Here is a 15481-nt window from a genome sequence, read left to right on the forward strand (position 1 = left end):
CATTAGATCAGAGGTTCCCAAACTTCAGATCTCCGTGAACCCCCCCCCCCCGGAAAAATTACGAACTTCGCGGAGCCCCCCCCCCCCCTTCCCGGCGAGCACAAGAAAAAAAAGATTTGACACAGTTAAATCTATTTTTTCTAATACATTTTTACTTTTTTTTCCCTTTAAATTTATTAATCATTGTTCTGTATATTCTTCAGAGCTCTTGTCTTTTTAACAATTCTTATATCATTATTTTGACTGTGTTTACTTCCGAGAGTTCCGGGGGGGGGGGGGGGGGAGCTGCTGCGTTCTGCATGTACTTAAGCAAGAACTTTTTTGTTCCCCATTAATGTGCTTTACTTTTGAATTAAAATGTCGTTACTCATCCTTCAAGTATGTATATATATATATATATATATATATATGTAATATTAGCCACAGAAAAGTTGAATAATAAAAAGTTGAACAATAATCCCAAAACACCCCTGGGGCTTCATCAAGGGGTTCGTTGCGTTTGAGCTTATTTTGATTTGTTCACCCTTTAAAAATCTAAATGCGAAATAAACAAATAATCCACAACTCCATTGTTTATCTCCAAATTTGCCAAGCAACTTTCAAATTAAAAAAGAAAATCAATTAACATTCGCAAAATGAATTTAACAAAAATGACAACAGCGCAACCACTGGTTCTACTATTCGAACACATCCGTATAGCGAAGATGACGTCACTGCAAACACATTTCATCTGTATACTGAAGATGACGTGACATCATTGCAGAAACAAAAACCAAGTTTAGCCTTAAAAATTGACTCAATTAGGATTGCAATTAGAATAGCTTATATCTCCTGTTCTAATTAATTGAGAGAAATGGAACAAACATCTTGTTCAGAAAGGGAAGCTCTTTCCAACAACAGATAATGTTAAGGGGATGGGGGGATTTTTTACCCCTTAATTAGGCAAAAAAAACTTAAAATTTCAGCTTAATTAGTTAATTATGAAAAAACTAATTGGAAATTTAGAATTCGGGCTTTGAGGTGCAGACCCTCGGGGTACGTTTAAATTTCGTGCCAAGTTTCAGGGCTGTAGGTGCTATGGGGTCTTCTGGCCATTGGGTGCACAGAAAGAAACACCGTCACCTTTATATATATAGATTAGTAGAAAAAGTAATATTTCACCGATAAAAGATTACGTACCACGGAAATTCTTGCAATTGAATCTGTGTGACACTGAAATCACCCAAAGAAAGTCAGATAAAAGTGACCTTATAAGCAATTACGGTATTCATGTTCGGACCATATATCCGATAATTCATAACACAGAACTTCTATTCAATGAACCGGGACTAAAGAAACGTGACCTTGTATACAGGGTGATCTTATATCAAGGTCTGGCTGTATTACAATAAAAGTTGTGTTGTTTTATCCCTCAGAGCTTCATGCAGGAAAGTGCAGTTTTCATACAGTGTATTCAAAGACCTTATGAAAACAATATTATGTTTGAAAAAATTGTAAGAGGATATGTGCGCAATAATATTTTGAGAAGTTCAAAATACTCTATAGAGTTTCTAATGGAAGGGTCTGAATTCACAGATTTCCTGAAACCAAGTTTAATGTTAAGGACACTAATAAGAATCTTTTCTGCTTGCATGCTTTTTATGTGATGCAATATCACAGACTTGACATACCAACTGACACACACAATCACTACAAACTATCAAATATTTCGAGAGAAATTAATTAAAATCCCTTAATTTCTGCAAATTTAAAACCTGTAATTGAAATTTAAATCCTTTATTTTCAAAGGCTTTCCTCCATTTAAATCATTATTTAGTACTTCATCTCAACTTTTGGTTGATAGCGAATTTTAAATTTGATATTGTTTTTGTTTCTCACATGATTCTTCAAAGCTTTTCTCAAGTCAAATGATGTTTCTGGCTTTCGCTTTCACTTTTTCAAAACTGGAAACAGTTTTTAAGAACATCACAGATAAAATACATAAGCATTTAAGTGTTATTTCACATCGTAAAAGTAAATGATAAAAATCAATGTCCTGAGACAACATATATATACTAGCATTCCCGTACCCGGCATTGCTCAGGTAAAGAAAATCAATACTTTTAAAGGATCGTTAATGACAGTTAAGGATCGGTTAAGGACAAGGACATATATATGAGAAGTCCAGGAGCCCCGGGACCCTCCCAAAATTAGAAAAAATATAGGTAATAAATAATTAGTATAGGGGATTTTCGTAACTAGGTGCACCAAGCACTGTTATCCCCGGCTAATTCTATTACCCGAGCAATGCTGGGTACGGGAATGCTAGTATTGTATAAAAGTTCATTAAATAAGTCATACTTTGTCTCTGAGATGACTTCCACTTCATTAGGTATTGCAATGGGTGTGTTTGAGTGCCCTGTAGTTGGGTTATCTGGTGCTTCACTGTATGTGGAGCTGACGACTTGGACGGAATCATGGCGATCGTTCGGAGCCAAATTGCTGCTCAAGACGTTCATCTCTGGTGGCTTTGAATGATCGACTATAATAACTGAACCAAATTGGCGAGGTTTTTTGTTCTGAAACAAAAGTATTTTTTTCTTAAATACAGAAAATAAATGATTAAAAGCTAAAACAAAGCACAGTAAAAAATATTTTCTTTTTAACAGCTCTTCGCAAACATAATCATAGCAACTTAAACATACAAAACAGATTATAAAAGTTTTTGAAAAGATTTCTCACCCAACCTCTACTCCCCCCCTGCTTGTACCCAGTACTACCAAAATTTCCTTCTGGTTACATTTGAAGTTTTACTTGGCTTTGCATATATTATACAAAAATCATACATTCAAAGAAAAGGAATAAGCGTGCAATATTTTCAAAGCAAAAAATTTCAAAATTCCTGAACACCTTGAAAAACCTACCAGTACATGTATATCATTTTTTGATTAATACAGAAATAAACACTTATCTTTTAAATCAAGGGTGTCTACCTAGAAAGGGGGGGGGGGGAATATAGCGTAGACTGCGCCATTGAAATTTTAGGAGGGTTGTTTTGACAGGTATTTTTCTCATTTTGGGGGGAGGGGGGTCTTAGCGATATATAGCAGGGTGCACCCTTGCTTTTACGGGTGGGTGGGTGCCCGTCCTGTTTTAAATTTATCTTTGTTGGTTAACTTTTAAAACAATAATTCCCTAATGACAATTCTTGCTAAGTATTGATTATTTCTCAGTTTGAATTTTTAAGCTGAAAATAGGGTTGACATGTTAGATCATCAATATTTCAAGCTAGAAAGTAGACACAATATAAAAAGGTTTTTTTCACATGGTATATCTAAGCTAGAACATTTTTATGAATCATTTACCATAGAGGACAAAAAAATTTAAAAAAGGTTTGCAGTCAGGAACATACAAATTTCTTTGCACAAAGTGCTGATTAAATCACATAAAAATTTATGATTTAAATTCTCTTATACCAGCATTGAAAACTTAAAAAAAAAAAAAAAAAAACATTGGAGGAGAAATTTAGAAGATTTATTACATATAATTTACTGAACTTCTTTTGCACTTCTAGGACTGTGACTCCCAACTATAATTGGATTCGAAAACTGAAGGAAGGTCTTCATAACTAGAAATTTCAAAAGCAAAATCATTTTAGGTTGTGCTTTGTTGAATGCATGGTTTAATCATGTATGTTATTGCTCAAAGTTTTTTTTTCTTTTGTGAAGAACACTATAAATTTGATCTAAATTTTCATTACTATATAATCTAAACTTATTTCAAGATTCTGAGTTAAAGCTCTGCTGTTGTTAAAAACAGGAACCAAAACATTAATTTTATCTTAAATCATAGTATAATTTTAAACAATTATCTAACAAAATAAAGGAATCCATTTCAATTTATTTTGTTGCTTTATTATTACACATTGCTTTAGAGCAGTGGTGCCCAACCTTTTTTTTATCCCAAGGGCCGCACCTTATATTAAAATGGTTGTTGCGGGCCAGAATGCATTTTATGGTAGTATAGAAAAACATGGAAAAGAAAATTACAGACTAAGAATTGTTATCAAAACTAGATGCTTATTTTACTAAAGCAAAATTTGAATCTGTGTTTCAGAAACTAACATTTGAATATATGGGTGATTCTCCAAAATCCTAACAATATTATGTCCCAGTAGCCTAGCACAAGAATTGTTTAACTCAGAAAGTGTTTTCACTTTTTTAATAGTTAGAAATAACTTACCTGATGTTATTCTACTCTTATTAAAACAATAACTTATTTAGTTTTTTCTATAAAATTTTTTTAAATAACCAGAAAGTCACTTTTGGCGTGTCCCCATCCGTTTTTCAAATCGACTTAAATTATTTAAAAATTGTATGTCAACATTCCAAAAATTCAATTTGTAGTACAAAATCAAGTATACTTAAAGCTCTAAAATAGCATTCTTTAAATACATTGAATTATTTAAATCAAGGTACATTGTTTTAAACTTTGTCCGCAGGTTTCCATGTCGTTCTTCTGTCCTATAGGAATGAGTTCAATTATCTATATAAATAAAGCAATAAATATATATATGTGAGTGTATGTTCCCTATACAAATCCAGTTTACCTCAGATCTCGACCAAATTTGGCAAAGGAGGTACTTAGGCCCCTAAGAAGGAGAGTAGGGGGTTTTCGAAAGCCAAAAAAGAACCAAACCATTCAAATTGTAATTTTAGAGCCCGAAAATGGCATTAAATGGCTCTTTCTACCCGATAAAATTATCTCATCAGTTCGATTTTGGCACCCATTCAAAAGTGTACGAAAAACACCCATACAGTTCATTCACTTCCTTCAAATTTCAAAAAAAGAGAAAGTAAAATCACCGGGAAAAAATTAAAAAGCACTACTAAGCGTAATGGAAAAGAAATTTCAAATCGGAAAATTATCGTTTGAGCTTTCTCATTTTAAATTAGTGTTCAGAAGGTTGCCACTTTTTTTTTTTTTCATGGCTGTGACTAAATAAAATTTTGCTTTTCGTTTTGAGGTAAAAATTTCATTTTTTGATCATTATTTGGCAATTTGTCTTCTTTCTTTTTTATTTTAAGGATTTCAGTGGTATTTATGGAGAGCTGCATTTAATTTTTTTAGGAACTTTTGAAAGCCTGATTGCTGAACATGGGTCACTTGACAAAGCTTTTATTTTCGAGGTAGACTATGCAAATCCGGCTAATGCAGCTAGTTACAGATTAAAAAAAAACGAATTTTTAATCTGCTGTACTATAAAACTGTTTATTATCACCATTTTGTTGGCTTCCTTAAGTATTTTGTTAATATGATTTGTCTGCTGTTCTCATTAACATTTTGAACTTCAAGAATAGAGCATGTAACATTTTTGCTGTCATTCTCCTGAACAATATTTCTGCTTTAACCCTTTAAATGCCACTCTATGTTCCACTGTAAAATATTGAATTGCTTCATGAAAATAGGACTCTTAGGCATCCCTTTACACAATGCAAGAAGAAATATTCAAAAAAAAAATTTTTTATCTAATATTTTTGTAATATTTCTGTTTGGGAACATTGGCGTGTTACGTTAAGTTTTTTACTAAGACTTTTAATCGATTATGCCTCATGCTCACTAGAGCTTCAGATTTGTATTTTTGCAAAAATGCTTGATATACATGATACTTTTTGTCACACTCATTTCAATCTCAAATATTTCAAAATATATATTTAAAAAAAAGAAAATTAATTTGAATTTTGTCATCTTGAATTCAAATTTTGTTTTTCGCAATCATGAGTGTGTGCGTGTATGTAGGCATGCATATTTGTGTGTGGGGGGGGGTATTTGTGTTTGTGTGTAGGGGATGTGTATGTGTGTGTAGGCATGTGTGTTTGTGTCTATATGCAGGCATGACTGTGTGGGTAGTTGTGTGTATGTGTTCGCATTTATGCACGTGTGTATGTGTGCGTGTAGTTGTGTATGTATGCGTGTGTGTGTAGGATATGGACGCAACCTGGAGACGCTTTTCGCTGGAGGAGCAGCATCGTGAGGATCTGGTCAACGGTTATGCTGCAGAGGGTGCTGGCGGGAAAATAAAATGATAGCACATCAAAACGGTCAAATGAAAGTAATAACCAATCTTGATTGCTCAATAAAAAAAGTGCGTATTTAATAAACAATTCATTCAAAATTTGATACCAATTACATGAAATCCAAGAGTTGGAGTCAATCATATTTTTTCTCTGTGTCTAAATTTTTTCCAAAGCTACAGTCAGAGTTGGAGTTAGAGAGTCGGAGTCCCACTAAATTTTAGGTACAGGAGTCGACTGATCTACAATTTAACGAATCGGGAGTCGGAAGTTGGTCAACAAGAGCTATTTTCAACACAATTTCTTTGAACTAAATGTATTGAACCAAGATTGACTTTTAGTTTCCCCTTAGGTGATAATGTTAAGGGATTTGAACTGTTCAAAATTGAACGAAAAATTGTTCAAATAAAAAAAGGAAATGTGGGAATGAGGTGTCCTTGCGGAGATCTTTCAAACAAAAAAAAAATCGTTTGAATTGGATTATTCACCCAAATGTTATTTGAGGAGGACAGACAGACAGATCGACAGACACATTTTCCCCATCTCAATACTCTACTTTCACATTCTAATTGCTCAAATTTATTTATTTTTTACTTTTTTTCCCCTCATGATATTTTAAGATGCATTAAGACTTACTTTATGCTTTTTGCTTCTTTGTCTGACTTTTACTGGTAAAGTACGCCAAAAAGAAAAATAGATGATTGGGGGACAGCTCTACAAAGTCTCACGTGACCAAGGAGGGGAATTTATTGCGAACAGATTGAAGCCTAAGCGGGGTACTTGAGAAGAGCTGTAAACATCTTCATTTCTACGTACAAAGCAATTTTTCAATATCACTCCGATCCTAAAACCGGAGACGAAGGGGAGGGAGAGGATGGAAAGGGGAACATTGAAAGGTCAAAATGTCGCCCACCTACTTTTAGATGCATGAATAGAGGTTGTTTTTTAATTCTTAGACTATCAATAATCAGATAAGAGAACTTACGCAGTGGCGTAAATTGCCCACTTTTGTATAGTGTATCACGTCAATGTTCCTGATCGGGAACAACGAAGTTTGTTCGCTTATAGGATCTACATTTTTGTTCTAAACTACTATTGGTCATGTTTGGTCATCAAAAAAGGATCCCTGTTTATTGTTACTCTAAAATATCAAAACAGTTAAGCATTTTTCAAAAAATATATAAATTTTTTAATCTGTCTCCGTGAAAATCGGTAAAAAAGCAAATTTTTGCAGAAAAAAGTAATCGTAAATTAGAACTAGTTTTTCTTTTAAAAAATCAGGTCTATTTTTGGCAATAAATAGAAAAAAAAAATTAAAATACCCCAAGCGAAAATTTATTTTTTACGATTTTTTAAGTTGATGTTCCCATTTGGGAACATTGGCGTTTAAAAGGTTAAATAAACAAAAAATAAAAACTCTACTCATAGTTTGTGGTTGAATTAAGAGGTTAGAATAGAAAAATAACATTTACCTTAAATATAATCCTGGGTCTACATAACAGGTAAATTGTATGGAAAATGTCATACTCCAGTCCTAAAAAAATCACTCTCCTAGCATTATTCTCAAGAACTGGTAATGCATCCCATACAATAGAAAGACTTATTTCCAATACATTAGTTGGAAAATAAGAGTGATTGAAAAAAAGAAATTTAACTTTGGCAAGCAATAAATAAAAAAATGTATCAGTGGACTAATTCTATTCAATTTTTTTCGCTGTTCAGATGAATTATTCCAAGAGAGATTTATTGGTTGGACATTTGTTAATCTAAATGTTGCTCAAATAGGTTAGTGAAGTTGCTATAAATTTCGTAGTTGCTTTAAATTAAAAGTAAAATACAGTCGAACCTCCATATATCGCACTTCCACATATTGAAATTTTCTATACATCAAAATCCCAGCGAATTTCTATGTTCATTACATAGAAAAATTGTTTCTATATATCGAAAAAATCTCTATATATCGAATTTGTTTTCAAGACAGTCATAGATTTTTTTTTTTCCACTTTAGACTGTTTGTCTCATGAAAAATGAAGGTTAGGGGAGAAAATTATGTCAACTAAAGGTTGCTACGAAACTCATAAGGAACCTGGGGTTGATGGGTGTGTAGATAGGTCGTTTTTTTGTTCTAGAGTACCTAAATTCCCTCAAGTTTATTTCTAATATCTTAGTTGTAACCAGTAACATTGTTTAATCAGTTTCAAGTCATTCCTTTTGTCTGTTGATTATCGTTTCTAGTCATTCTATATCATTCAAGTTACGTAGATTAATTTTTTACTTTTTTCTCGATTTGTCAAAACCAAAATCCCCTAATGTTGCGGATCAAGTTGAATTGCCGAAGAATGAAGAAGTATGAAGGCGCAAAAATGCAATTTCTGTTATTTTTTTAATTATTAACTTTCATTTAATCCGGTGCTGGTATAAATTAGAAATTAGGTTTCATACACGAAAATTAGTTTTAATTTTAACGTTTTAGGAGATTTTTAGGATAAAATAAGATTGTTTCTATAGATCGAAATTTCTATATATCGAATTTTTTTCTGGCAATTTGCTACTTTGATACATGGAGGTCCGACTGTATATGTTATTAATATTGCTGATTCCCTTTTTGATTCATGTTTGCATTTCCTGAATCATAAAACAATTTTCAGGTAATGAGAAGGTAACTTTTCTTTTTGTAAATTTTATCATATTGTGTATAGCTAATTTAAAGAATGTTTTAATGTAGCAATAGATTTTTTTTCTTTGAAATGAATGCCTGTTATTCGGAGAGTAAGATATTCAGAGTGAATAATGTGGAAAAACCTATGTGGAACTTGTACTCAAAGAAATTGGGGGTGTCCGTTAAGAGAGGTTTTACATAAACTTTTTTGTCATGTAATAATCATATTTTTTGATTCAGGCTTCAGTTATTTCTTTATTACTATAGTGACATTTTAGATAACCCATGAAGAAATTCATTTTGTAACTCTCCTGGTGCTTGCTGCTTGTCAGTCTCTTGATGTATGAAAATGTGACCCCCTCTTTTGAGGGTGTAACATAGTTAAAGTGAGTTCCCTCTATTTTTCTCTTAATAAGTTCCTAACAAAGAGTAAGTATAATTTTTTTCAGCATTTTTATTAAAAAAAATGATTGGAAAATGTCAGGTTTTTGGAGAATCACCCATACGTCTCTAAATTTGTTACTTTGTGACACAACGTGATTTTCCTTTTGTAAAGTTGAACAAAGCAATGGGCCACACAGGTCAGCTTAGAGGAACGGATGTGACCCACAGGTCATAGGTTGGGTACCAACAAATTTTTGCTGTCATTAAGAAAAAAAAAAAAACACTTCAAGTACAAATGCTTTTCACGGGTGAGCTAGTAGTATTTAATTAAAAATATGCTTTACATAGCTGCCAACCTCAAGATACAAAAAATAGGAGCACTTAAGAAAAAAAATCGGAGCACTGAGGGTTAAAATAGGAGCATGAAATCGTGGCCTGCGCTAAACCTTCCTCCTGTACCATAAGTTTCCATAAATTCTAAGCACTTTTAAAATGCTTTTCTGAATTTTCATGTTAGATTTTCAACAAAACTACAACCAAGTTTAAAACAAAATTATTTTATATTAAAAAAGCAACATTACATAGATACATATTGAAAAGTTTAAAAAAAAAACATGATTACTGTTTGATTTAATAAAACTGCAATCTTTTTTAAAAATATGCTTTTATACATATCCTACATGTATTGAAAATGCATTGCATAAGAACATATTGAAGATTAAAAAACACTATTATTTCTTATACTTGGAAGTAAAGCAGCTTCATAGTAAAGGTCAAGACTCTGAAATTTTGTAAGTAGCCAGTGGCCACTAGACTCCAAAAACTTAGTGGCCACCAATGTCGCCAAGTTTTGAAATACAAACTGAAGTGGGGGAGACAGTTTTTACAACTTCTCTAAAAAAATAATGGATGAATAGGATTTAAAGAGAGATATTCAATACTTTTTTTGCACATGGAAAATTTAAGTTAAAATAGGTTTCTGATTTATTTAAAAAAATAATAATAATAATAATAAAAAACAAATAAATGAGAAGTCAGCAGGAACCTTCAATTTAGATGAAATAGTTTCAGTTTATAGCACAGCCTACAAGGCAATAAGGATCAAATAGATAAAATTTCCCCTTTATGAAAATTATTTAAAAAAAAAAAACTTTTTGCTTTCTGTTATTTTTAATAGTTTGCATTGAGACAAACAACTAATTCTCTTTTCGGGAACTTAGGCTATTGATAGTCTTGTCTACTTCCATGTTGCAAATGACAAAACATGGCAACAATGTGAAAAATTCAAGACAACAGATTTTTGAGTTTGTTGCATTAAAAGTAATTATTAGTAATTAATAAGCCTTAAAAAACTAAAACTTAGACGGAATAGCGAGTTTTTATTAGCACATTCGAGTCCAAACCAATGAGAATAAAATAATATTCTGAAAAAAAATTTTTTGCATTTTTCAAGAAATTTTTTTAGAATTTTCCGAAAAAAAAAAGCCTATTTTGCATTATTTTCAATAGTTTGCATTGCAATAAACATCTAATTCCGATTTTGAAAACTTGGCCACTTAAGAATCTTTTGTACTTAAATCTCGCAAATGACCAAATATGGCGACTAAGTCAAAAATTCAGATATTAAATTTTGAATTTCTTGCATTAAAAGTAATTATAAATAATTAACGACCCTCAAAAACTAAAATTTAGACGAAATAGCGAGTTTTTAGCACATGAGAGTCTAAACCAATGAGGATAAAATAATATTCTGGAGAAAAAATTTTGCATTTTTCAAGAAAAAAATTTAGAATTTTCCGAAAAAAAAAAGAAAAAAAACTCAGCCCATTTTGCATTATTTTCAATAGTTTGCATTGCAATAAACAACAAATTCCGATTTTGAAAACTTGGCCACTTAAGAGTCTTGTGCACCAAAATCTCGCAAATGACCAAATATGGCGACTAGGTCAAAAATTAAGATATAAAATTTTGAATTTATTGCATGAAAATAATTTTAAAATAAAAAATCCCCATGAAACTACAATTTAATTGCGAATTTTTTGCACATTCGTGTCCAAAGCAATAAGGATAAAATGAAATTTTAAATGGTATAACTGTTTTCATATTTCTCAATAAAATTATTTAAGATAACCAAAAAAAAAAAAACATTTTGCAGCACATTTTGCTTATTTTCATTAGTTTGCAGTTAAAAGAAACACCCAATTCTGCTTTGAAAACGAAAGCGCTTAAGCATCGTCTACTAATTTCCATCTTGTGAATGACCAAACATGGCGGCTACGTTTTACACGTAGCTGAAATGCTCGAGGAAAAAACGACGATCTCCAATCGACGCTCCCCCTCAGTGTTTATCTTAACACTAAGCTTCCAAAGCATCAAATTGTCTTCTCTTTTGTTGAGTTTGCGCACAATTTCTGCCTTCGAGAATAGGGAAATTTCTTCTTTTTCCTCAAAAATCGAAAAGTGTACAAGCGAAGTCAAAAAAAACGGAGTTTTTTGGAATAAATCGGATTTTCGGAGTACGCAATAAAAATCGGAGAAACTCCGGGAAAAACGGAGCACTTGTATGAAATACTGATTGACAAAAAAAATGTTTCTTAGGAAATCTGCAATAAGTACTAAAATATAAACACAAGTAGAAATAGAAGGATAAATTACGCTGAAAATAAATCAATAAAACTGACATTAATAAAGCACAAAAACTGCAAATGATGAAAGAACATACAAAAAAAAAAAGCTTTTGGGGGATGTTCTTTCAATCAAAAGGTTATGGGTCTTCTGCACTGAGAAGAAAGGGTTACTCGTATCCCTGAAATAAGTGTATGCAATAATTTGCAATTTTCATGCCTTATTAATGATTCTCTTAATTGATAAATACATTAGAGTTGCAGATATTAAACATTTGAAAGCCAAATGTATTTCATTTCAATGAACACAAACCACTTGAAACAAACTTGACATACTTGAGTAATATTAACAAATGAGAAAAAAGTACACAATAAAATTTAAAATAGGAGTTTCCTAACAAAAAACAACAAAAAGTAAATTATTGTACGCCATACTCTAGTATTTTAGTAAACCTTGTGAAAGTTAACAGCACACAAGAATTTCCTACAAGTAAAAGATATTATAATTGTTCCTTTTTTTTTAAATAATCAAAAGCTTCTAATAGAACAACAATTTACACATATCACACATGTATTATCCATTTTCAAGATTACATATCTTAGACATAATTTAACTAGGTACCTTATTAAAAACTGACAACACAAAACAAAATATTCATGGGGGAGTATTCAGAAAGAAAACATAACACTGGGCAAAATGTCTAAAAAAACAAAAACTCTTGAAGAACTAGGATTATAACACAACTGACAACATGCCACGAGAGAAATAGCTCCATTAACTGTTGAGAGAAGTGAGGAGAAAAAGAGAATACTAAAGAATTGCAATAGTGTACATAAGCACAGTATAAAGATCCTAATGGGGATAATGAAAATAAAAGCGGATAGAAAAAGAGACGACAGTTCTGAGTTAAAGAGTACATGCAAAAGAACAAACTCACCCTAGAATCATAAGCTACATGCCTCTCCCTGTTAGGTGACACTAACATTTCCGTAGTAGTCTTCATTGAACCTACAGGTGTGGACTAATGAAAAGGGACAAATCAGTCCAAAATTTTATTTTGTTCTTGAAAGATTTCAATTAAAAAAAGCCCATTCATAGTAAAAACTTATACTAAATAAACAGTTATCAAAAAGCCTGCAACTCAGCAATTGCTTAGTGTCAACCATTTTGTTGACAGTCTGCACAAGGCAGAACTAAGAGAAAATATAGACCAGCAAAGGCTTTTTTGTTTTCAACTCCCTAACACATAAACTTAAGTACTCATTGAAATATAATGGGTGTCAAAACACTGGGCACATGGTTGAAAAAGTCTTTTCAAGTTGGTATATTTAATGTTTAAATATTCTCTGATACTTAAATGAGTCAACAAAGGTATGTCAAAACTCAGAAAATTAAGAACAACTATAGTCAATTGGTACTTTTAGCACATGTTCATAAATTTCAAATATTTTACGATGGCTTGATGGCTTACAAACATAAGCTGACACTTTGTTTCATCAGTTTGGATGAATTCTTTTAAACATTCAGCCTGTTAACTTCTTAACACCATTTCATCAATAAAAAAAGGCTTTGAAATCATATCAGTTATCCACTATAAAGCATATACTGAAAATTCCTCTTCGTAAAACGACATTTTTCTCCTGAGCATTGCCTTTTAAAGCAGAAATGGGCTCACTTTTAAGTTAAACTTTTGTTTAATTTTAACACAATCAATTAATATTGCATGAAGAACTGAACACATCTGAATATGAGCATTTACTTTAATTGATTTTCTAGCAAAACTTTGGGTTGACATAACTTGTTAAAGTGCTAATGATAGACAAATTGATGTAGAAACAGAATCTAAGTAAAAAGAATAATGTGCAAGAAAAATGTCAAGAGATGGAAAACATCATAATCTAGCATAGCAGAAAATTTGGAACTGGAAAAAAAAGGAAAAGTAAATAAACCATAAGATTCCATTTAAAACAATTTGTTAGTCCTAATATATTAATAATGAATGTTAATATATTGAACAAATTGGGGGGTAAAACACAATACTGAAAACAAATCAATAATAACTTCACAAATGCACAGATTGAACATTCCATACATATTTCCCTCAAGTAAGATAACTTATCAGTTTATGAGATTCTGTTTAAAATCCTAACTCAATGAAATTTTTATGTATTGAAATTTAAAACATGGAACTACAATCATTGAAAAGAATCAATTTAGTGCAATGAAATAAATATAATTGACAATATATCGCAGCAAATGCTGCATTTTGAGTGGAACGAAACAGAATTAAAAATGTCCTGTAAAAACACTTATTTTGTTTACTTTGAAAAGCTTATAGTTTTACAACATTCAATCACTTAAGATTTTTTTTTAAAAGGAGAAAAAATATGTAAAGAGAAATAAATAGGATATGCAGATATATCCCATGGAACTAGGGGTGAAATAATCCCAGAATGCCAGCTTAAATATCATTCCAGAGAGCACAGCTTTTTTGAGAAAACAAATTCCCTTTTCACAGAACTCCTCACGACTCGTGATTCAACTACTTCTCATCGACTTTCTTGACAGCGAAAAATTTACAAGATCACCCCAGTATGAAACATATTCCTTCAGCTGGAAGTACAGTAGAATCAGGATTTAACTGAATCTCTACTTTGACCAGCCGTAATTTAAACTCTCAGCGAGGAATTTGATTCCGACTGTGATTTGTATTTCAAACTCATACACGGAATTCGATAAATGTTTAAAGTTTCAATCTTGAATCGGATCATATAACTGCGTCAGAAGCAGTTGAAGTACATGAAGAATTAATAATAAAACTAAGTAAAAGTAGTGATTTGACCGATAAAATCCTAAAGCATCTTTAGACTTCCGTATCAACAAACGAAACCAAAAACATGAAAAGCAAAAGGATGGCCATATTCAAGGCATTTTCTGAAATTTTTGTTTCCTGTTTGAACAACTTCAAAATTGTGGAATTCACCATGTGTCTGCCTGGTGCTTCATCTTCTGCTGAGATTTGCTTTTCACAACTCTAGAGTGGAAGATTTTCCTTGGCAGTTGTGAAAGAGTTACCAAAGGTGAAAGCAAATAATGTTAAGTCCTGTTAGAAACTTCATGACAAAATCAAAACCGACCAGAAAACTAACAGCCTTATACACAATCGCGAATAATCCTTCAATGTTGCCACTGTTGAAAACAATCTGAGGATTCGCACGAAATCGTTATTCACAATTGCAAATGGAAGATAATTCGATCCTACCAGGTGCGGATTATAGCCTCGAATCTGAGCCGCCGATTTAGTGGCTTTAATCCGCGATTATACTCTCCACCGCATGTTTAAATGTAAGTAAATTTTAACAATATGGCGGATATGATGTCACAAAATTATCGCTACACCCGCTCGTCTATCGGCATGATGCATGTTTTTTTTTGTTCCTCCCCCAGTTTTAAAGGATTCCATCCTATCTTCCGTCTTTCACTTCGTGGCCACAGCTTTCAAATTCTTGAATTTGTTTTTTAATTGTTTTGCAGTTCTGTGCGGCACAGACCCAACAGCATTATGTTCTTGTGTCACTTTCTCCCATATGTCATCCTTCTGCTTATTCGCCACAGCATTTGCCTTTTTGCATTCTAAAATGCCCTTGTATTTATCAACTAAGGTCATTAATAATTCCTGCTCAAGAACAGAAAAGTTTGATTTTGTTTCTAACCTAGCTGCCATAATTTTTCGTTTATGCGAAACACGTGAACATCAGGA

The 15481-nt window shown here is 32.1% G+C and overlaps 1 protein-coding gene across 1 annotated transcript in view; it reads right to left on the reverse strand.

Moving 5' to 3' along the window:
• The window catches only part of LOC129230758 (casein kinase I-like), a gene marked incomplete at its 5' end in the record, with an annotated part of 59087 nt that overhangs the window by 5723 nt on the left and 37883 nt on the right, over window positions 1–15481 (reverse strand). Inside the window, 1 exon segment of the mRNA XM_054865194.1 lies at window positions 2341–2558. Within this exon segment, the coding sequence (XP_054721169.1) occupies window positions 2341–2558 (218 nt within the window).

The sequence above is a fragment of the Uloborus diversus genome, chromosome 1 (assembly GCF_026930045.1).
Source record: "Uloborus diversus isolate 005 chromosome 1, Udiv.v.3.1, whole genome shotgun sequence".
NCBI lineage: Eukaryota > Metazoa > Arthropoda > Arachnida > Araneae > Uloboridae > Uloborus > Uloborus diversus.